The 22,288-nt window shown below is 38.6% G+C and overlaps 5 protein-coding genes across 6 annotated transcripts; 3 read left to right on the forward strand and 2 right to left on the reverse strand.

Moving 5' to 3' along the window:
- Positions 1–642: 642 nt before the first annotated feature.
- On the forward strand, positions 643–6,419 carry LOC125477422 (serine/threonine-protein kinase pakF-like). Of its 2 annotated transcripts, none has more exons than XR_007258502.1 (13): positions 643–1,634; positions 2,114–2,528; positions 2,604–3,261; positions 3,632–3,672; positions 4,170–4,238; positions 4,471–4,571; positions 4,728–4,806; positions 4,886–4,984; positions 5,105–5,173; positions 5,284–5,333; positions 5,444–5,525; positions 5,609–5,714; positions 5,899–5,923. XR_007258502.1 is itself a non-coding variant. In XM_048584506.1 (13 exons), exons 1-13 carry the CDS (start codon positions 1,183–1,185, stop codon positions 6,023–6,025), a joined length of 2,337 nt encoding a protein of 778 aa, XP_048440463.1. In that variant the 5' UTR covers positions 647–1,182; the 3' UTR covers positions 6,026–6,419. The 2 variants fall into 2 exon arrangements, 1 of the variants encoding a protein (XP_048440463.1); XM_048584506.1 differs by having other exon boundaries at positions 647–1,634; positions 5,620–5,714; positions 5,899–6,419.
- A 1,384-nt stretch (positions 6,420–7,803) lies between these two features.
- LOC125477425 (huntingtin-interacting protein K-like) lies at positions 7,804–9,035 on the reverse strand. Its single transcript, XM_048584515.1, has 2 exons — positions 8,688–9,035; positions 7,804–8,102 (listed from the first exon to the last, which is right to left on the reverse strand). Exons 1-2 carry the CDS (start codon positions 8,873–8,875, stop codon positions 7,955–7,957), a joined length of 336 nt encoding a protein of 111 aa, XP_048440472.1. The 5' UTR covers positions 8,876–9,035; the 3' UTR covers positions 7,804–7,954.
- Positions 9,036–9,890: 855 nt separating this feature from the next.
- Positions 9,891–10,868, forward strand: LOC125477341 (glycine-rich cell wall structural protein-like). Its single transcript, XM_048584342.1, has one exon. It carries the CDS (start codon positions 9,984–9,986, stop codon positions 10,626–10,628), a length of 645 nt encoding a protein of 214 aa, XP_048440299.1. The 5' UTR covers positions 9,891–9,983; the 3' UTR covers positions 10,629–10,868.
- Positions 10,869–11,008: 140 nt separating this feature from the next.
- Positions 11,009–13,074, reverse strand: LOC103928947 (probable pectinesterase 67). Its single transcript, XM_009338072.3, has 5 exons — positions 12,740–13,074; positions 12,459–12,621; positions 12,020–12,226; positions 11,653–11,903; positions 11,009–11,545 (listed from the first exon to the last, which is right to left on the reverse strand). Exons 1-5 carry the CDS (start codon positions 13,000–13,002, stop codon positions 11,392–11,394), a joined length of 1,038 nt encoding a protein of 345 aa, XP_009336347.2. The 5' UTR covers positions 13,003–13,074; the 3' UTR covers positions 11,009–11,391.
- A 6,661-nt stretch (positions 13,075–19,735) lies between these two features.
- Positions 19,736–22,020, forward strand: LOC103928903 (peroxidase 29-like). The gene is made up of 3 exons (XM_009338009.3): positions 19,736–20,599; positions 20,971–21,331; positions 21,462–22,020. The coding sequence occupies exons 1-3, from the start codon at positions 20,393–20,395 to the stop codon at positions 21,866–21,868; spliced, it is 975 nt and encodes a 324-aa protein (XP_009336284.3). The 5' UTR covers positions 19,736–20,392; the 3' UTR covers positions 21,869–22,020.
- Positions 22,021–22,288: the final 268 nt, after the last annotated feature.

Consider the following 22,288-nt stretch of genomic DNA (forward strand, 5'->3'; position numbering starts at 1 on the left):
AAAAAAAAAAGAAAGTGGGCTGGGAAAATGGAAAAAAACAAAAAAATAAAAAAGAAAAAAGAAAAAAGAAAAAGTGGACTGGGTAAATGGAAAAGAACAAAAAAACAAAAAAAAAAAAAGGGCTAGCCGGTTGGCCCTTTGGTCATTTTTTGTCCCGTGAGGTTCATTAGCCATTTGATCTAACCTTCTGTTGGAGATGATTTCTAGGTTATTTTCAGCCTTCTTGTTCTTTAACCTTTTGGTTGAAGATGATCTTAAACCAGATTTGGACGGACCAATTTGAATCCAGAAATGAAATGATGAAAATGGACATTGCCCACTTGGAATTTATGACGTACACTACGCTATTTTGCATGGACTCCAACAAACGAAGAAGGAAGGCGGCAGGATAAAAAGAGGAGTGGAAATAGTCTAATCAGGAGAGCCTTTTAGCGGAAAGGGAAAGCCTGGTTTAAAACCTATACGCAGCCGCTCGCGTGCGAAAGACGGATATCGACAATTGGACTGAAAGGTGAAAATCAGGAACAATGATTGGTTCGTATTTCAAATCGCGTATATGGCGCGTGGTTTATCATTTGCAGAATATAAGCATTTAATTTAACTTCTGGCCTTAATAGCTAAGATTCAGGTGATGATGGGATAAAAAAAAGTGAGGGAAGAGGAGGAAACAGCAAACAGCCCGAAAACGAGAGAGAGAGAGAGAGAGAGAGAGAGAGGGAATAAGCTAAACCTAAAAGAGGAGGAGGATAGAGAGAGAGAGAGAGAGAGAGAGAGAGAGAGAGAGAGAGAGGGGAGAAGGTGAAGAAGAGGAAAGAGATCAAAAGTAGAATGTTAATATGTTGTTTGACCTCTCAAATCAGCAAGTAATTGACTGCACTTATTATACAAGCAAGGGAAAAAGAAGAGCAGTTATTGGAGAGAGAGAGAGAGATTCATCAGTCAATCCCTCTGACTTGGTCTTATCAATTTCAATCCCCATACTTGCTTGTATCTCAACTGGGTCTCCATTATTTTCAAGTTTTTGATTGGAGGAGAAGAAACCAGAGAGAACCCATGAATCTTCTTCTGTTTGAGCTCTGTTTGCTGCCATTTCTGGAACTGGGTTCTTCATTTCATTGAAGATTATCAACTGGGTTGGTGCGTTTTGGTGCAAAGCTTGGAGCTTTGGAGGTTTCTGCTTCAATGGATACTCCGCCGCCGGAGGAGCTTCTGAAAAAGATCCAAGAGCTGGAAGCGGGCCAGGCCCACCTCAAGCAGGAGATCACCAATCTCAGGCACTCTGGGGATGTCAAATCAGAGCACCAGAGGGCCCACTCCGTCTCCCCGCAGCGTTCGAGGTTCTCGTCTGTGCCCAGAAGGAGAGTCACTGGGGTGGGCGGTGCGGCTGGTAGTGGAGGTCACGATGCGGCGGCTTGGAAGAGAGGGTCTACTTCGTTTCGGCATTCCTCACCTCTTCAGAGGGAGAGCCGCAGCCATGATCCTCCCACTGGAGGCAGTGGCGGTGGCGGCAGTGGAGGAAGCAGTGGCACGGGGCCTTCAGCTGTGAACTTTACTGATAGACAGTATCTGAACATACTACAGTCGATTGGGCAATCTGTGCATATATTTGATATCAATGGGATTATAATTTACTGGTAAGTAGCTCAATCAAAGTTTGGTTTTTCAGATTTTGATGTTTTTTGTCCACGTTATTGTATTGGTGAATTTTATCTGTCATTAGCATGAATTGCTCGATATGTTTTCTTTAATATTTGTTGGATTACTGGGTGGTTATATAATTTCAAGTGTGGTTGCAAACGTGAACCGTTACGTTATTTGAATTGAGATTGACCATATGTGTGGGTTGTGATGCTGAATTTCTGTTGATGAACCTAAATTGATCAGCATCTGATTTTTTTGTATAAAAATTCCGTGTTTGAAGTATGGTTTGAGTGTTAGAAGGTATCAACTTGGTGCATTTGGGAAAATTGAATAGGGGTTTTTTGAAATGGGTCCAAAGTAACTAAAAATTGGACCTATTTCAAAAGTCAAAAGTCACTAAAAATTGGACCTATTTCAAAAGGTAGTCTATAAAATTGGACCTATTTCAAATTTTCCCAATTGAATATTGCAGGAACAGAACTGCTGAAAATTTATATGGTTATTCTGCGGCTGAGGCCCTTGGACATAGTCCTGTTGAGCTCTTATCAGATCCTCAAGACTACGGTGTCGCAAACAATATAATAAACCGTGTCACCAAGGGGGAGAGCTGGACTGGGCAGTTCCCTGTCAAGACCAAAACTGGGGACAGGTTTACGGCCTTTGTAACAAATACTCCATTCTATGATGATGATGGCACTTTTATTGGGATTATTTGCGTGTCAAGTGATATCCGGCCTTTTCAAGAAATGAAGATTCCAATGTCAGGAGGAAAGCCCCCAGAATCAGATTCAAGCTACAGCCGGTCTAGAGCTTGTGTTACAGCTAAACTTGGCCTTGATCCTCAGCAGCCTCTACAAAATGCTATTGCATCAAAAATAACAAATTTGGTTAGTCTTATAGTTTCCATGTTTCTTTGATTTATTATTCACTAGTGTATCCTGATTGTTAGAGTCCTGAAACAGGCGTCCAAAATGAGCAACAAAGTAAAATCGAGAATTCGGGTGGGAGAAAACAACATAGATCACGAAGGTGAGGGCGATTGTCATCGTTCTGATCATGGTTCAAATTGTGTTCTCTCTGATCATAGGGAGGATGTGAGTTCAAGTTGTGCTACCACACCTAGAGGCGATTTGGCCCCATCTCCTTTTGGAGTATTCTCCCATATTGATGAGAAGTCTCCAGGAAAACCCTCCAGAGATTCTGGCAATGAGAGTGAAGGAAAACCTTCGATCCAGAGGATGATATCCTTGAAAGCTGAAGCATGGATGGGTAAGAAAGGGATAACATGGCCATGGAAAGGAAATGAGAGAGAAGAGCTAGAGACTAAGAGCACTCGTTTTGTTTGGCCTTGGTTGCCTAATGAACATGAGAATGATTCAGTTCATCAGAGGAATTATTTTGGTTCAAAACCAGAAAGTCAGGTGAATGAAAATAACCGGACTACAAATAATGAGGCCTCAGGATCCTGGACCTCCTCATTTAATGTTAACAGCACAAGCAGTGCCAGCAGCTGTGGAAGTACCAGCAGCAGTGCTGTGAATAAGGTGGATGTAGACACTGACAGCCTGGACTACGAAATCTTGTGGGAAGACTTGATAATTGGAGAACAAGTTGGGCAAGGTAATCAGACCTGTCATGCTTCTGAAGTATTGATTTCTTTATTTCTGGAAACTGTTTAATTGATGTCGGTAAAGCATGTCTGTAATCACCCAAATGAGCAAAGGTGATTAAATGAATCGTCCAATATATGTTTGATCTTTCCCAAATCATGTACTGTTTTCTTTGAATCATTAATGACACGGGTAAAGGACTTTAAAATTTCCAAAATATCCATCTAATGTCCATTTTTTCAGTAGGTAGAATTGGTCATTTTGACCAAACAAAAGTTCTCTTGAACTTATGCTCCTTTCTCTTGTGAGTTTATGCTTTTATGGTTTGATTGGTTGAATTTCATCCTGACATGTATTTGCTGTTTTCCTCCATTATGCAGGATCATGTGGAACCGTATACCATGGTCTGTGGTATGGATCAGTATGTTCTTCTACTCTGGTTAACTTTCACTCTATATGGATGCCCACAAAATAGTTCCAGATTTAACTGAAATGATATGGTCAAGTGATGATTTCCATTTACTCGTATTTTCAAAGAAAAAGAAAAAAGATGGTAAAAAAATTCCAATTACCCTACTGAAAGACAAAATGCAGTTCAATTTGCAAGCAGTGAAAAGAAAGAGCTCCGGAAAGGTCTTCATAACCATAGGGTTTTCATGCCTACATGTTATGCATAAATCATGAAATTAGATGAAATGCCATACGTAGCACTCAAAGTCTATGATACGGGTGTTGTCTTGGTCAAACCATAATTTTGCAGTATAAATGAGCGATTCATTTATTCACACGATCTAGGTGTAATATTGATGATGCATGTGGGATGTTCATGAATATTGATGATGCATGTGTGAGGAATATTAGGAGTAATTTGAGCGTATATTTTTCATGTGTGGTTTAATGGTTTCTTTGTTCTCACAGGATGTTGCTGTCAAGGTATTCTCCTGGCAAGAATATTCAGAAGATGTGATATTTTCCTTCAGACAAGAGGTGTGTTTTCTATCTGCTAAGGATTTGTACTTGCTTATGTACTTGGGAAGTAGATGAGAGTTTGACTGGAATGTTTGAAATATAACTTTTGGAGATTTCTCTTGAAGCCTGTGGGATTATGTTTGAAATACTGTTAAAATATCTCCTACTTTTTTTTTCCTTTATGGTTAATTTTGCGATTGTTATTCATTTTGTTCAATAATGATGTCACAATATGGTATTGTTTATCAAGGTGTCTCTCATGAAAAGGCTTCGACATCCAAATGTTCTGCTTTTTATGGGAGCTGTGACTTCACCTCAGCGTCTCTGCATTGTAACAGAGTTCCTCCCTCGGTTGGTTCTGAACTTCCTTTCTGAAATATCTAGCATTACCAGTATTTAAATTTAGGTTTATTATTTCAACGAATGTACAAGTGTTTTTAGCATATTTTCTTTGTAAAGTACTTCTGAGCAGACTGTGCCTTTCGTATCAATATTTTTTTGATGCAGTGGAAGTTTGTTTCACTTACTACAAAGGAACACATCAAAACTAGATTGGAGGCGACGTGTTCATATGGCGATAAATATAGTGAGTATTGAGTAATAGTACGAAAATGGTAGATGTAGTGCCCCCAACCCCTTTCTCACTACCTTAAACCATTTCACAGGCACGAGGCATGAATTATCTTCATCATTTCAACCCGCCTATCATTCATCGAGATCTGAAGTCTTCAAATCTCCTTGTTGATAAGTACTGGACTGTTAAGGTCTGTTATCAGTCACGTTTCTATTTCTTAAATCTTTCTCCATGAGTTTTTTCTTCTTGTGCTTTTACAGCAGTTTGATCAAGTTAAGGCACAATGAACTGTTTGATGTTATCTTAACAGGTTGGTGATTTTGGTCTTTCACGTCTTAAGCACGATACATTTCTCACAACCAAGACTGGGAAGGGCACGGTATTTCAACTCACACCACTATATCCTCTTTACGAATTGTAGTAAACCCGTCAGTCTAAACGTTACTACATGAGGTTCTCACATAAATATGCCAACTTTCTCATTTGTAGCCTCAATGGATGGCACCGGAAGTTCTACGTAATGAACCCTCAGACGAGAAGTATGTTGTAATTGTTCATCTAGAATCTTAAAAGCGTCCTTGTCCTTCTACAGCTTCTCTAAACTAAACTCGTCTCTCTTCATGATGTTTGGAACTTCGGACGCACACAGGTCTGATATATACAGCTATGGGGTGATATTGTGGGAGCTTGCTACTGAGAAGATCCCTTGGGATAATCTGAACTCAATGCAGGTATTGTTTTCTTTGGGAAAAAGAACTCTTGGTAGTATCTTTTCAAATATGTTACGTGCACATATGAACAGAAATTTATTTAGGGTACTTGTAGGTGATTGGAGCTGTAGGGTTCATGGACCAAAGGTTAGAGATCCCAAAGGACGTGGACCCGCAATGGACTTGTTTAATTGAGAGCTGCTGGCAGAGGTAGTAATTCTTTCCATGCTTCTTGGTTCATTTCCAAGTTGAATTATTTTAGTTTCCTTCTTTGTGAAAACTGTAAACTGAAAACGAAATAGTTATTGAACGACAACCCTTTTAACTTTTAAAGAATCAAATGTTGGTAAAACGGCTAATGTGCTGATATTCCAACTTCTTCAATGAAAACCAGTGATGCAGCTTCCAGGCCAACATTTCAAGAACTGCTGGAGAAGCTCAGAGACCTGGAGAGACAATACACTCTTCAGTTCCAAGCAGCGCGTGCCGCCGCGGGTGATAACACCCCGAAAGAATTGTAGCCCCTCTCGCCTGAGCTCTGTGTGCATTAGGGTTTTCACCACTTCCATCTCTCCTACCAAATTGTGGATGAATTACAGCAGTGACAAAATTGGCAATGAGCTACAGACATCCCACAAACGGCATGTCGTATTGGAGCCACAGAGTTGGAAAGTCAGATGGCAGAAACGGCATGGCGTATTAGACTGGTTGATTGGTGGGTGTAGTGCGACAGGGAGAGTCATGTCGATTGGATTGGATGACATGATAATATGTCACCAGTTTTTGTGATTTATAAAAAATGTTGTACAAAATATGAGAAAAAGAAAAGAAAAGAAAAGAAAAGAAAAGGGTAAAAATACTTGGCAGTGAGTTATTCCTTTGAGTAAGTAGAGTGATAAATCTCTCCTTGCATTATTTACCTTCTCTTTTACTTCTACTTTTACTTTTACCATTTTTAGATGGGATGATAATCTCATTAATTTAGGAAATTGTTGTTAGCACTAAAAAAATCTCATTCTACACGTCAAATTTTTTATATTAGGAAAGAAAAATACATTTGTGAGGAGTTTAAAATGAGATTTTTGAAGTGTCAATAACACTTCCCTTAATTTATTGGGTGTTTATTATTGATCTACTAATAGGCAATTATTTTGAATAAAATTTGAAATTGAATTGGTTCTTTGTTGATGTGATTTGCAATGGTTGTTACTTGTTTACAAACAAGTATGTAAGGTCATCTCCAACCTACCTGGCCAAAGGATTATAAAGTTCAAAATAGTTCAAAATGATACGAAAACGGTATCCAACCGAGGGTAAGACCAAAGGGCTTGAGAGTCCCATTGGGTCAAAAATCTAAAATCAGGCTAACCAGCTGGCCCATTCCAGCCAGCCAACCAGCCCCGCCTGGTCCAAAAATTTGAATTGCAACAACTACCTGACGCCAGGGTTATAGGACGCTCCCTGACCCTCTTTCAGTTAGAAATGGCCCAAGGATGGACGCGGTTTGTTTAAATCTATTTCACCACAAAACTTCGGTCATGCTAATTGTTAAGTGATGCGATTTAATTCAATTTGAGCTAAAGCTGAAAAGCCAAACCAAAGCACTATTTGATTATTTCTTTTGGTTTGGTTGGTCTGGTGTTGATAGTTTAAACTCAATTTTCTATTGGTTTTTGTGGTTTTTTTTTCTTTGTGATTTAGATGAACAATATAAATAAATAAAAGTGTGGTGACGGTTTTATGGTTTTATGTAGGCTAAGCCAAGCAAAGTACGGTTTCGTTCAATTTGATCCAAATACCCATTTTATAGTGTTAAGAGATTGAGTAAATTATGGTAATGATTCCTTAATTTTAACTCAATTGGAACAATGATTCTTCAATTAAAAATCCATTACTATTGGTCCCTTAACTCATCAAAATGTGTAGATACTAGGTATGGTCATTTTTGTCAACTTCTTTAAAATTTTGTCAAAATAAATTATGTTGAAAGGCCCATTGCCACAATTGAGATCCCTTAAGTTATCAAAACGTGTAGCTATAATCATTTTCATCAATTTCGTTAGAATTTTATCAAAACCAGATATGTTGGAAGGACCTAACAATTCCCATTAAGCGCGGGATGGATTGGCCACTCCTGCCACAGGTCTAAGGGTAAAGGCTGCCTCTTGGTGACCTAACAATTTCCATTAAGCGCTAAAATAGTTCAAGTCGCACGGAGCTTGTAGCTTAGTCGGTTATTCATCCTTGCATTGGACTCCCCCCCTCCCCCAATACCACTTGTATCCAAAAAAGAAATAAATCCACGTCAACTGATGCCAACAATTTACCTAACAACTCACAATACAACAATGTAATTGTAATTCCATATCCGAAAGCATTGAAGAAGCAAAATTTGAAGGAAAAGAAACCCAAATCTTATCATATTGATTCTCCCAAGGGTGATTCATTTTCTAGCGAAGCAAGTGTCGAATGGCAGCGACGGCATCGCCTTTGTGCTCCCGCAAGGTCCTCTCGGCAACCTTCTTGTCCAACTCTAGCTCATTTGCAATTATGTCAACATCACCTGCATTGATCTTCACTGCAGCCAATTCCTTCTCCCTGTAATGTGCAATGAAAAAAGCTTTACAATACGAGCATGACAGTCTCAACAAATAACATTCCCTCTTATGCTTATGTTGGACGTCATAAGATGCAGTTACTACACTTCACAATATCGAAATATACCCCAAATCAAGTCAACAACTTCATACAAATTCCACGACGACAATCGTTAATGTTAGTGAAAAACAGTTCAAGAAACGAACTTTATAAAATGTAACTCCTCACCTATCAACTAGTAACTAGTAATGTCGGGTGCAGTAACAGTCGAGTTCAGCTTTTTTCTCTTCAAATTGGTGATTTTTAAGTGCATCTAACTATTATTTTCGCAAAGGGCTCGTAACTCACTTGGTTAAGAGCATTCCGCTTGAGGTCCCGGGTTCAATTTTCCCCTCCCAATTATCGCTTGTATATTATAAACTATTGCTTTCAAACCCTTACTACTCAGTAACAAAAAAAAAAAAAAAATCCAGTCTTTTAATAGCATATGAATCAAACTAGATAATAAGTTAAGCCAATATTGAAAAATTTGATAGATAAAAAATTTGACAGACAAAAAATTAGAGCGAATTGGAATATACCGACCTCAATCGCATAGCATTCCAGTCGGCTTCGGAGGAGGCGGCGATGGAAGCCATGGCCTCCTGGACGCGGGTGGAATCGAGCTGTCGATCCTCCACGCGGTCGGTGAGCTTATCGAAGGCTTTGCTCTGCTGCTGCAAGTCCTTGGAGTCCACCACCATCTCGACTCCTTCTTCTCCACCTCCCTCCATTTCTGCGGTTCTGATTACGATTGCGGTTTCTTCGTGTGCTTCTCGCAGTCCAGAAACTGAAATTTGAAACCCCCTTTCGTTTTTTCTGAATGAATTTGGTAAAAACCCTAGCTTTTGCTCTCTTTTGAGAATTGAAGACTTGGAGTAGTGGTGAATGGTGGTGGCTGAGAATTGGGATTGAGGACCATGTCAATAGTGGGCTAGAATTTGGGAATGGCCCAACAAGAATTAGATTGGGTAAGCAAAGCCTCGACTAGGTGAAGAATCATTTGGATATTTACCAATTGAAATGGCTAAATATAATCCCATTCAGAATTATAGTTCAGTAAAATATTATTTTTTAATGAACAATATTATACCATATTCATATACGATTTCTAACTGAATGGGCTAAACATGGCCCCTCAATCATTTATTAGTTTTAAGTTTATACTTTAAATTTATTAATTAATTTAACTAAAATACATTTAGATGTTTTCAAATTTAACCGTTGAATTTGAATCAATTATTGTAAATAAGGAGCTGGGCTCCAAAAAAGGGGCTAAGAGGGGGGCTATATTTGGTCAACTTGATGCCTTTTGGACAAATAATGACATGATGGACTCCATAAAAATATAGCCCAGCTCAGCTTTCCGTTGAAGATGAGATTTTTGAAAAAATAAGACTATTTTTAAGTTTTTGAACCTTTAACCATCTCCGAATAGCGTAATTAAATGTCCTTAACGTGCCATACAACACCAGGTCTATAATAGACTATCATGCCTTACATAATGTGCTTAGTGGTTGAGCGCACACCGGCTGGGACACCACAGGGACTACGTACAAAATTATGTTCCACCGGCTAATCATGATTATTTGTCAGAATGAGGTTTGAATTTTGCACCATTTCATTAACTATGTTTCGTAGAAATTAGTCCACAACTTAAGCATCCAACTGCATGCATTTATGTTATTGTGTTCTTCCTGAACTACATTACTGTACTCCATGCTTGCTTGCACCACTATAAATATTCGATGCTCGTTACCTAAGTTTATCAAACCAAACAATTCACGATTCCCGTTTCCTATATATCGATCTCTCTTTAATTTATTTGTTATTGGGGGAAACATGGGGAAGTTTTCTAAGTTTGTTGGGTTGTTTGCTGTGACGTTTGTAATGGTGCTAGCAATAGCGGAGTGTCGTAAGATTGAGAAAGAAACATTTTCTGAAGGCCTAGGAGGTGGTTTAGGTGGTGGTGCTGGTGCTGGTGGGGGATTTGGTGGTGGTGTAGGAGGTGGAGGCGGTGCTGGTGGTGGCTTGGGAGGTGGTGCTGGTGGTGGTGTAGGAGGTGGAGGCGGTGCAGGTGGTGGCTTAGGAGGTGGTGCTGGTGGGGGCTTTGGAGGTGGCAAAGGTGGCGGTGTAGGAGGTGGATCCGGGGGTGGTGCCGGAGGTGGAGTTGGCGGTGGAAGTGGAGGTGGTGCTGGTGGGGGATTTGGTGGTGGCAAAGGTGGCGGTGTAGGTGGAGGTGTTGGTGGAGGCGTTGGGGGAGGCGCGGGTGGAGGCGTTGGGGGAGGCGCGGGTGGTGGTGTTGGAGGAGGAGTTGGTGGTGGAGGTGGTGCTGGTGGAGGCATTGGGGGTGGTGCAGGTGGTGGTGTTGGCGGTGGAGGTGGTGCCGGTGGAGGTGCTGGTGGAGGCTTTGGGGGTGGCAAAGGTGGCGGTGTTGGAGGAGGAGTTGGTGGCGGTGCTGGTGGAGGGATTGGTGGTGGAGTTTAACTCCCAAATTTAGCTATCGGCTATACCTAGCTAATGCTATCATGCAAAGTCGTACGTGTAAGACTCCATGCATGGAACTTGTATTACCTTCTACTACTAGAGAATAAATGAAGACATGTAACGTGCCTAGGTATTACCTTCTGTTGAAGAGGGGAGTGCAAATATCCAATCCCATTTATGTGATGAAATGCTACTGCATCATTAAGATTAAACAAAGATATGGTCAGGTCCTCATGTGCACTTCCAATTTCACATTTTTCTTTCCTCTCCTGGACCCCAAGCAACAACATTAGCATTCTGTGCAAACACTTTGTTCTCAATTTTTCTAACTTCGGCACAACCGAATTGTCGAATACCATAATTCCCTTAAACTGTCCGTACTCATAGATACACGATAATTCATGAAAAGATCAAATTTCTCATGATTAAACAACATAGTTCGAACAGTTACTGGCATCGTACAATGTCAAGCAGTTTGGTAATTCTATCCAAATTCACCTAATACATTGAGCACAGAATGCTGACAATCTGAATTGACAAAGCTAGAATGTTAACACATAAGAAATGTTATTTTTCTTGACATGCAGTAGTCCATCAGACTGTAGCCTTGATTGGATTTGGACAGAATTATATATCTGAATATTATTTTGATTAATACAACATGCCGTTTACATTTTGTAGGGAAAGAAACTTATCAATCAAACATATGATCGCCTCTTGCACTCATCACTGTAAGCTCGGCCCCCTCGGCACATAAATTAATTTACAGCCAAACTGGCAGCCATTCCTGGCCATTGATGAAGTCGATAGACAAGAAGGGTGCAACTTCTTTTTCGGTCAGTTGTCTCGCCCATTCGGCACGCCCTGTAGCCTCAGCTCCTGGCCCTTTGCACTTGTACTCGGCATGGTATAAGTTTCTGCAGATTTCATTTTATTCACAACAAATCAAATCATAAATTTAATTGGAATATTTTTTAATGCAAACATGTGTGTTTGATCAATTATTTAGGTGCATGTTTCTTACTCAGTTCCGCCGGAATAGCTCCAGTTGGTCCAACCTTGTGGCACGACCGTCTTCGAGAGGTACATGTTTGCATAAATCACTCTGGAGAAAGCACCCTTTGCCCTACCTAGGTACACACTGTCACCAACACCATAGAGCTTGCCTTTGTTAAAAACAAATCCACTGTTCTCCTTCTCAGTCTCCCTATTTTGAGCTGTCACGGACCCCTTGATCGACACCCTCTTGTCTCCGATAACAAAGACCTCGCAGCTCTGCATGCATGGACGCATCCATGATTAATTAATTAGTCCTATCCATGATTTTTTGGAGCGCTAATAACAAGTTTTAAAATTAATTATGAAGGTGATGAAGTAGTAATATTACTTACGTGGAAGACAGATCTACCACGACCAAAGATGAAGTCAATGGAGCCCTGGATGTAACAATTATCATAGTAATGTCTGCCTTTGTAATCGAAGAGGGTGTTATGGGTACTGTAAAATCCACAATGGTAGAATGCAACTTTGTCTGCAGCTACAAATGCTGCAACTGACTGGTTCTGCGAGGTGTAAGCCACACCGGTCGGGGCCTCATTCTGCACAACGTTGCATAATTTATATATGAGACCTATAGAGTAATGTCATTTATGTATATAGGGATCCGGAATGTTCACGCCAAGTTATGTTGCTAGATTGCAAATCTAAACCGTTGATGGTATGTTATCCATATTAACATTTGTTTGGCAATATAAATCCGGCAAGAAAACATTGCCGTGCTCAATAATTGTTAAATATACAAATATACAGAAAAAGAAAATGAAGATGAACCTTGAAGCTGATCCCGAAGGCAATGAAATGGGGAGCTTCGACACTGAAAGTAGCAGATTCGACATTGTCCGAAGAGCTTTGTGACCAAACAATGGCGGACCTGCCCTTCCCATTTCCTCTCATGAATATGTAGGGCTTATTATTTGGTATGATCACCTTTTCTCTGCCCGCCAAAACATATATCCATTAGATAACATGCATAATTAAACTTGTGAATTATTCATAGCTAGTTTTGCTTTAATTTCACAATTCACAGAGTAATTAATTGATGGTTCAGTTACCTGTACACTCCTTTTCTAACATGGATGATGATCCATTGCTTATTTCCTTCAGGAACAGCATCAATGGCTGCTTGAACAGATGTGAAATCTCCCTTGCCGTTGATGTCAACCTTAAGCGTGCGGTTCGTGTGAATCTTCTGAGTCAGTAAGGGGGAATCTATTACCTTTTGTGCAGTCAAGCCATGAACAACATTCGTGAGAGTTACTGAGGTGAAAAAAATGATTGCAAAGGTTATGAATGTTGTGGACGAAGACCAAGCCATGTTTCTAGGGAGAAACACAATCTGCAGTTTGGGTGAATTAATAATGTTCACCTAGGGGGGTTTTTTTTTTGTGAGGCAACGAGGTTCTCAAAGTGAAGGGGGGCTTTTATTCATTTACGGCTGCGGTTGTTTGGAAAAATTGAGTGTACATGACAAAAGCTGGAAGTCAATAGGCTAACAAGATTCTAACTATTTTAGAGGGCCCACCGTTGGTTTAATTTCAACTATTTTTGTTTTTCACGAGCAATCTAGGATAGGCGGTTATTGCGCACTCTAAAACGAGAAGAGAGACAAACACAAACAAAAATATATAGATCCCGTTATATATGAGTTATAACTCTAAAATAAATGTTTGAGAAGAATTTTGTGACTCGGATTGTTTATGTTAAAATTTTGTTGTGCAATTATAAGACACGTCTTGAAGCTTAGTAAGGAAAATATATTTTCATTTGTCACTTTTAATATATTGTCATTCTTTGAGCGGAATATCAGGATGATGACTACGTATGATCGTACTACAATTTTTTTCTTCTGTTTTAGCGTATGAACATATTGTACTGTACACAAAACTGCATGTCCACGCCATTAATGTTACACGTTAAAAAATGAATAGTATAGCGAGACGACGTTATTTGGGTGAAGATTAATGGGCTCGCGTAAACCCTTTAAATCTGTCCAAATCATTGAGAACTGAATATTGCATTCATAATGCATGTTTACCATGATCAGGTGAACCGCAAGTATGCTACATTACACTTGTATTGCACCAATCCCTTTTGTATCCGTTTGATTAGGTTGATGCTCGTACCGTCTTTTTAGGTCATATTTGTAGATAATATAATGTAATCGTTGATGATTAGGTTTTTTCTTTAAATCACCAAAAATGAAATTCAACCAATAACCTTCACATCATATAGTTTACAAAATATGGTATAAAAGAATGATCTCTTATTGTTTTTTGAATGACAAAGCGTGGTCGTAGACTTTTGCTAGGTGTGGGATTTTACCGCGTCAACAAATGTCCGAGCTCCCTAAGTTAATATTTGTTTGTATAAATGCTATCGTAGTTTAAGATCAATATATGTCTGCAGTCCATATATATACAGTGATTATTTATAAAATAAGATACCATTGGGAAAAAGCTTAAAGCTTATATATGGCTGTATATATGAATGTGTAGATGGGTCCAGCATACAACATTCTAAGAAGTCCAGTTTGCATAAATGGCTCTTGTAGTTTTTCCGGATTTTCCCTCATCTAATTTGTTAATTTATTACTTCTGCATTTTCATCCTTGTAGTTTTGTTTTGTTTCTCTTTGTTCAATTCGTTTACTAATCAGTTGATGTATTCATCCGTTTTGTGAATAATATCATTGATGCACTTTGACAAAGAGAAGATCAAACAACGTTAATCTTAAAGAATAAGGAAATTGGAATATGTGAGAATATGAAGGTAAGAGGGTCCAACATTGGTGAAAGAATAAACCTTATAAGGACGTATAAGAGGTTGGACTACTCCTCATATTGCAAATTGGTTATATGGTGGAACCCAATGGCGAAGCCACGTGAGTGCGATGAGTGACGGTCGCCACTCCCCTTGCAGGAAAACACGCCTAGAGCAAAGGTTCAGCCCCTCCCCTCGCCAGAAACTGGATTGGTTCAGCCCCTCCCTGTTCCGGTGCACTAGCTGGTTGGTGGCGCGGAAAGGACCGATTTTGATGTTCTAGGGCTTCTCAGGGTAGGAATTGTGAAGAGGGTTGGATTGAATTGGCATGTTGGATTGGATTTAGAATTAGGGTTTTGATCGAGGATTGGGGTGTTAAATTGGGGGAATTGGGGGGTTTTGGGGTCGAATTTGGTGGTCTAGAGAATTTGAAGGGTTGGAGGGAGACAACTGAATTGGTGGGCAGCGGTGGTGGTGGTGGCGGTGGATGGTGGTGAGATTAATGTTTGATTCTAATCATGTGGGTAAAGGTTTTTAGATGGTTGAAATGAGTTAGGAGTTTATAGGAAACAGGACGACGCTTGCCAAAAACATATATCACACATTGATTAAGTAATTAAATGTGGAGATGCATAGTGAGTTTTCATCATTAAGAGGAATTGGTGATCTTGCAAAGGAGTTCGTGAAAACTGGGAGGTATGCAAGCTATATGCTAGTGTATAAGCTTCTTACATTAGTTTTGGTGTTACCGGTTGCAACTGCTTCGGTGGAAAGAACTTTTTCTGCTATGAAGATTGTGAAAACACCATTGCGTAACACAATGGGAGATCAATCGTTGAGTGATGGCATGTTTGTTTACATTGAGAGTGATGTATTTACTTTTATTGATAATGAGCCTATTATGCAACGTTTTCATGATATGAAACCTCATCGGTAACAATTGTAATTTGTTTGTATTGATAAATTATGGAAGATATTACTATATAAAAGGATTTGGTTGTTGCTATTTTTTTGAACTTTGCACTCTTTTAAAGGAAAACTAATGAAAAGTGTTTGAAAACTTTGAGTTTTAATGATAAGGACAAAATAAAGGGTAAATTGAATAGTACCAAGATTGACTTTTTAGTGTAAAAATATGATTTTTCGTTAAAGTGAACAATATTGTGGACTTTTCGTTAAAACTCCCCTCTTTTAACTTCACCCCCTCCCGCCGTCAATTCCTAGCTTTGCCACTGGTAGAACCCAATTTTCTTCGTGATATCAGAACTCCATATTGGAATCCCAACTTCCACCACAGAAGTATGAGAAAATCTCAAAGATTTAATTAAATAATTACTAAGATAACAAACCTAATACCCCCAAAAGTTCTATTTATAATGTCCTTAAATAGAGCTTCGGCTTTTGGCCCGATTTATGCCTTTTGACTTGCTCTTCCATCATTCCCCTGATCTACATCAATAATTTGATAGAATTGCATTTTTTTTTTCTTCGCTTAAAATGAGCTTGGAGTTTTTGTAATTTTTTAATATTTAGAATCCAAGATAGAGCTCTCATGCATGTCTTTTAGCGCTTTGTAACAAAAACAATAATTATTAAAAAAAAAAAAATCCCTATATCTATTTAGTGTCTCCTATGTTTTATTAGTCACTTTTGAGCTTCAATTTTCTAACTATATTTTATCAAATCCTAAAAAAATAAATATGAAATATATAATTTGAGACTTTTCGTTACAAATTTTGTACCCTTTCATTTTGTGCTGAAACATGTTTCAACACAAAAGCTAAGCTTGAACATCATGAGTTTGGCATAAAAAAATTCCAGTGTTTTTCAGTTTGGAAGCCGTTGCCCTCCTTTGGCAGATTGGACTACTGCCAACGGAATAACACTACAAGGAAGGAAAAAAAAAAACTATTGAGATGAAACTGAAAATTCAATTAAACTAAAAGAACCATATTAGTACAATTTTGCCTGAAAACAACAAAGATTTTTGGAGGAAGTTAGAGATCTACTTACAAGTTAGAGAGACAATTGCTTTGCACTACTCATATATATGGGTGTGTGTGGGAGAGACAGAAAATTTTCGAGTAAATTAGATGCTACAACAATTGGTGAACAAGTGAAGCTTTCTGTGATGAAAAGGGCTCAAAACACCTGAATATGACTTGTCAGCCTTCATAAATAGATAAAAAGCTAACATGGCTCCATAATGATGTGTTAGGTTAATTTCAGGAATTATTAGCGATAAAATTGATTCAAAAACACCTTTTAGTTTTCAAAAATGATAAATGTAGCTAAGTTAATTATATACAAGTAGTTGATTGCTCTAGTGGTTAGGATCTTCCTTTTTAACCTTCTGTGTCCCGAGTTCAAAACCTTCCTTCTTGCTTTAGTGTAGTTTAGAGTAAAAATATCAGTTATAATATTTTAGTACTCTTAAGTTTATAAAACAAAAAAATTGGATAAAACGATACGAAACAACGCATTCGGAGTAAGTAGGAGAATATGACTTGCTAGACTACATAAATGGATACACAGCCAACTGTTGGGTCCCAACCCCACATTTTGCAGTGCTCGGTCTATTCTTCTGATCAGTTGCGGTTGACATGCATTTTCTATGAAAACCACCCAAAAACCAAGTCGGTGAAAGTAGATCAAAGAAGAAGAAGATCTACACTGGTGAAAGTTTCAGCCTCATGACATTCTTGCTGACTCCGAGAGCTAGCAGTGCTGCTAGGGTCAGTCTCAGCCGCATTCACTGCCTATTTTCTCGTCTCGACACGTTTTACTATTTTGTTCCTTGCATTCTTGATACAGAGAAGTTTGTAAATGTAATCAGATTACTCTTATCACGTGGTATATCTTTCTACTCAAGTAACTTGTTATATATAATAGTGATGAGCGACGGTATTGATATATACGACTTTTAAAGTAAATTAAAAAAACAAATATACATGTCATAATTTGAGTGAAATAATAATACTACGTGATAGTGTTACGAGTACACTAAAAATACTTTCATGAACGCAGTTGAGTAATTTTAAAACCATGACTTTTGTACAAAAACATATAGGTTTTCATGATCATGTGGTGATTCTTGTTTCATTACTGTGGTAGTTTCAAGTCGTTTTCGAAACCAAGAGGGCCAAACTGTGCAGAGTCTACAATTGATTTGACCTTTTGGGTGTCGGCTTTGATTTTTTAGTTTTGATCTAACATGTATATATGGAAATGCCGAGAGGCAGGGAGCAGAAAATTCTCAGTCCAATAATTAAATTTACAAGATCATAAATGCACAAGAAATTGTGGGGATTTAGATATGAATATGTGATCAATTATCAAGGGCATCACATGTTTGATTTTGACAAACCAAAATAATCAAGGTTTGTGGGAACCATGCTAACTTAATTTCCCGGTATTGAGAAGCATATGATGAATTGGGCAAGTGCACTTCTTAAAGATCTTCAGGTTTAGTCAACCACCAAACTTATCTTCGCCTTTATCATTCAAGCACAGAACCCTAAGGCCTGAATTTTGAAAGGGATCGAACCCTGTTAAGCTTGTGCTATTTCAGTAAAGTTTTCTACTAATTAGTAATTACCATGAACGATAAAGCTTTCTATGAATTACTATGAACGAGGAAGTATATCTTTAGCTAGCCATATGGTAAAAAGGTGGGATGTAGTTGATTTCGTTATGATTACTACCGGTTAGTGTTTTGTAAAAAAAAATATTGTTCGATTTCTTACATGTAAATAGACATTTCTCTTTAATTCATATGAAGATAGATGAGCAGTTCACCATTTTATATGTCAATTAATGTAGTTCATCATAATTACAACAAGAAAAGTTTTTGCACCCATATCATGTCATAATTTGTTCACATGAAGGAATGATGCTTTACATCCAAGAAGCCAACTGTCTTTTGTTAAAAAAAAAAAAAAAATTCAACTCATGAAAACTAAAAATATATGATATGAAATTTGCTTCAAGAAAGAAAATTTGGTGTCAAACTACAAGTAGACTTCTAGCATTTACTTTACAAGATGAGCTGACACTGGAAAAGGATAAACTGTTCATCCGGTCGACGCCGTGCAATGTATTATAAGCTTATTTGGCGTGGCAAAAACCATTTGACAGAAAATATTTAATATCCCTGTCATCTTTGCAAACGCCCTCTTGTTTTGGTAATTTGCATACCCTTTAATTTTAAAGGTTTCCAATTTTCATCACTGTTCTAATAATACTTTTTATTTTCACACCTGCTTGTAATTAGCAGCTACTAAATTCCTACATGTGGGCTAATATTCTAGTAGATAGGGTGCTAAGTTATCACCCGTGCATCTCAAGAAACTCTTCCTCTCTTGCATTATTGTAATATTTTTAAATTTGTTGTAAAATCGACGGTGTATGCAGTGGAATAAATAAATAAGACACAAAATTTACGAGGTTCCTCTGACTAGAGTACATCCTCGGAGCAGCAGTGATGCTTCATTTATATCTGAAGTAATAAGATTACAAAGATAACTCTCTATATTCTCTCCTCTCTTTTTCTTCTCTCTGCCATGAGCCTTGTGGCTTCTCTCTTCTTCCTCTCTTCTTCCTTCTTTCTTTTCTCTCTTTTCAGTCGTAAGGCTTTTTGTTTTTGTGTGTGATTTTATATGGAAGGATGAGGCAGCAAGTGGATTAGTGGACAAACATGTAGAGTTGTAGTGGGTTGGCCATCCACATATTGAATGGCTTATAAGATTACAACACTTCCCCCTTGGATGGCCACAAGCCCTCAATTAACTTGTTAAAATCTTGATCTGTTTTGGATACTCCTCCTGATGAGTATCTTCCCCTGATTTCAAATTCTTTAGGCTGATCATTGATCCTTCTGCTTTAGTCTCTGAGCGGAGAGAGTTGCTGAAAGAGGTGCTTTACTTGTTGGTAACTTTCCACAGGCTTGGTCTTGAACTAGGCTGGAGGGCCTTCTGCTAGACTTCCTCCAAAGATCTGAATTTACTCCTTTTATTTGGAGTTTAATTTGATTCAAGGGTGGTGAACACTTGATCTTGAATCGGACTTGTGATTCATTCAAGGGTCGTCGAGGCTTGATCTTGAATGAAATTGGACCACGAGGAGCTTCACGTGACAAGTGATATTCGGCTTTCTCAAGGATGAATAGGCACGTGTTTATTGCGCTTGTTGATTTTCCACAAGCTTCAATGTATCATTTTCACTTGCCTTATCCGTTCCCCTTGTTGAAGTGGTTTTTCCCTTATGCAGGTGTGACATCTTCTTTTGCAGTATTTGTCCCCTGATTCAGGAAACTCTTCCTCTCTTGCATTATTGTAATATTTTTAAATTTGTTGTAAAATTGACGGTGTGTGCAGTGGAATAAATAAACAAAACACAAAATTTACGAGGTTTCTCTACAGTCAGTGTGACTGGAGTACGTCCTCGGAGCAGCAATGGTGCTTTCATTTATAATCTGAAGTAAAAAGATTACAAAAATAACTCTCTATTCTCTCCTCTCTTTTTCTTCTCTCTGCCATGAGCCTTGTGGCTTCTCTCTTCTTCCTCCCTTCTTCCTTCTTTATTTTCTCTCTTTTCAGCTGTAAGGTTTTGTGTTTTTGTGTATGATTTTATATGGAATGATAAGGCAGCAAGTGGATTAGTAAACAAACATGTAGAGTTGTAGTGGGTTGGCCACCTACACATTGAATGACTTATAAGATTACAACAAAAATCTCATTCTAGAAGAAAATAAAAGCAACTGAAGTCCTACAAGTTCATAATTGCATCAACATATGAAAGAAAAAAAATAAAGAAATATTTGATCTCTCTCTCTCTCTCTCTTTAAGTTCAACTACTGGCTACTGGGGGGTGCCAGACAGAGTTCTGAGTTTTCAAACGGTCGGTCACAGCAGCAGTGATTTAATAGTACTGCAGCCGGTCATCACAATGAATCTGAGAGCTATAGTTGTAGGAATATCTCTGTTTGTTTTCAGCATTTGGGTTGAAGGGCAAGGCCTTTCTTATAATTTCTATGAGAATTCATGCCCACAAGTTGAAGCCATTGTTAGAGCTGCCATCCAGCCTACTTTTCTCCCTGATCCTACTTCTCCTGCTGCTTTTCTGAGGCTCATGTTCCATGATTGCCAAGTTCAGGTAATCTCCCTCCAATTTTATTTTACACACACACACACACACACACACACACACACACACACACACACACATATATATATATAGACGGTTAAACAAAAAAGATGACTCTTCCCGAGACACCTACTAACGTTGCTGAACTCCCTAACATTGTAGTCAACCATGTCTCTGTTTAAAAATTTTACTTGATTCCCTTTCTGAAAAATGTGTATATAATATATCAATTTAGGCAATTGAGACATTGGTTCCAAAAATGAGGCTGATGTGCATGCTATAAAAAAAGTAACTTCGGTATTATATATTTTATTTTTCAGCTTATCATGTCTGAGTTCAGTTATTTGCTCAATAAGTAATGCTTGACGATGTAATTGCAGGGCTGTGATGCTTCAATTCTTGTGGATCCGAATGCGAACATTGTGCCATCAGAGATGGCCGCAGGGAAAAACTTCGGCATCCGAAAGAGGGAGTCGATAAACATTCTTAAATCAATGGTTGAATTACAATGTCCCCAACAGGTATCTTGTGCTGACATTCTTGTGTTGGCGGCTCGAGAAGCTGTGGTTGTGTCAGGAGGGCCACAAATAAAGGTTGCATTGGGAAGGAGAGATTCCCCTTTTGCTCCAAGCTACAAGCTTGCAGATTCCTTGCTTCCTTCTCCCACTATTGGAGTTGATGGCATGCTTCAATTATTTGCAAAAAAAGGAATGACAGTTGAAGAATCTGTGGCCATCATGGGTATTAGCCTTTTTCTTTCTTTTAAGAAACCGAAATGTCAAATTTGAGAGAAAATCTTAGGCGTAACTAGTTGATTACAATTAGGTTTCTGCCTCTCGTTACATGACTACAGAGTGTTGCGTTTCTGTAGGTGCACACACGCTAGGAGTCACGCACTGTTTGAACATCCTAAATCGTCTGAACCAAGCAGACGAAGGCGGCCAAGTACAAGGCATGACTCCTGGGTTTGAAGCGTTCTTAAGGCTCAACTGTCCACAAGGTTCTCTGACATCAAATACAAGCTTTGTTCTTAATGACCCCACAACACTTATATTTGACAACCACTACTACAATCATGTGATTGGAGGCCATGGGATTCTTAGAATTGATGCTGAAATGGTAATGGACCCGCGCACGGCTATGGTTGTCGAGCGTTTTGCTGCGAATCAGGATGATTTCTTTCAGGCATTTTCTTCTGCCTTTGTCAAGCTCTCCAACTCAGGTGTTTTAACTGGGAATCAAGGCGTTGTTAGAAAGAGTTGCAATGCAATAGACTGAAGAGTCAGATGCGTTTGTAAATTGCCATACCATTTTTACCGTATATTTCGGTTTAGTACTGTTACTTATTTACATGATTCGATTCATGTTGATTGTTGAATGCGAATCTTCAGTGTTTATTCAAACTTCAGATCAAGAAGATATATTTCTTATTTATCAATACATTCGCTAATAGTCCAATTTTTCTCACTGTCTCTAACTTTCTGTTCTGTTCTGATTAAAATACAATCCATTTAAGCCTACTAGCAATAAAGGTCCCACAAAGATACAGTTTCCATCATTAAGTCTACTAGCAATAACATAAGTGGAGAAATTTATTATGGTCTTTGTTTGAGCTAATATTTGAATATTGGGCTTAGTAGAAGGGAAGTCCAAAGGCACTAAAACAGGTCGCATTTGCCCCAAGCCCAACCTTGAAGC

This window comes from the organism of the source record quoted next, unplaced genomic scaffold (assembly GCF_019419815.1).
Source record: "Pyrus x bretschneideri cultivar Hongxiangsu unplaced genomic scaffold, Pyrus_bretschneideri_v1 Contig21, whole genome shotgun sequence".
Classification (NCBI taxonomy): Eukaryota; Viridiplantae; Streptophyta; class Magnoliopsida; order Rosales; family Rosaceae; genus Pyrus; species Pyrus x bretschneideri.

Bases quoted from the DNA above. Each gene is read 5' to 3' on its own strand.
- LOC125477422 (XM_048584506.1), top strand. From the start codon at position 1,183: ATGGATACTCCGCCGCCGGAGGAGCTTCTGAAAAAGATCCAAGAGCTG. The intron at 1,635-2,113 runs GTAAGTAGCTCA...TGAATATTGCAG, and splicing joins AATGGGATTATAATTTACTG to GAACAGAACTGCTGAAAATT. The intron at 4,239-4,470 runs GTGTGTTTTCTA...TTGTTTATCAAG, and splicing joins TATTTTCCTTCAGACAAGAG to GTGTCTCTCATGAAAAGGCT.
- LOC125477425 (XM_048584515.1), bottom strand. From the start codon at position 8,875: ATGGAGGGAGGTGGAGAAGAAGGAGTCGAGATGGTGGTGGACTCCAAG. The intron at 8,103-8,687 runs GTCGGTATATTC...TGCACATTACAG, and splicing joins TGGAATGCTATGCGATTGAG to GGAGAAGGAATTGGCTGCAG.
- LOC125477341 (XM_048584342.1), top strand. From the start codon at position 9,984: ATGGGGAAGTTTTCTAAGTTTGTTGGGTTGTTTGCTGTGACGTTTGTA.
- LOC103928947 (XM_009338072.3), bottom strand. From the start codon at position 13,002: ATGGCTTGGTCTTCGTCCACAACATTCATAACCTTTGCAATCATTTTT. The intron at 12,227-12,458 runs GTTCATCTTCAT...AACGTTGTGCAG, and splicing joins CCTTCGGGATCAGCTTCAAG to AATGAGGCCCCGACCGGTGT. The intron at 11,904-12,019 runs GTAAGTAATATT...CCATGCATGCAG, and splicing joins GTGGTAGATCTGTCTTCCAC to AGCTGCGAGGTCTTTGTTAT.
- LOC103928903 (XM_009338009.3), top strand. From the start codon at position 20,393: ATGAATCTGAGAGCTATAGTTGTAGGAATATCTCTGTTTGTTTTCAGC. The intron at 20,600-20,970 runs GTAATCTCCCTC...ATGTAATTGCAG, and splicing joins TCCATGATTGCCAAGTTCAG to GGCTGTGATGCTTCAATTCT. The intron at 21,332-21,461 runs GTATTAGCCTTT...GCGTTTCTGTAG, and splicing joins AGAATCTGTGGCCATCATGG to GTGCACACACGCTAGGAGTC.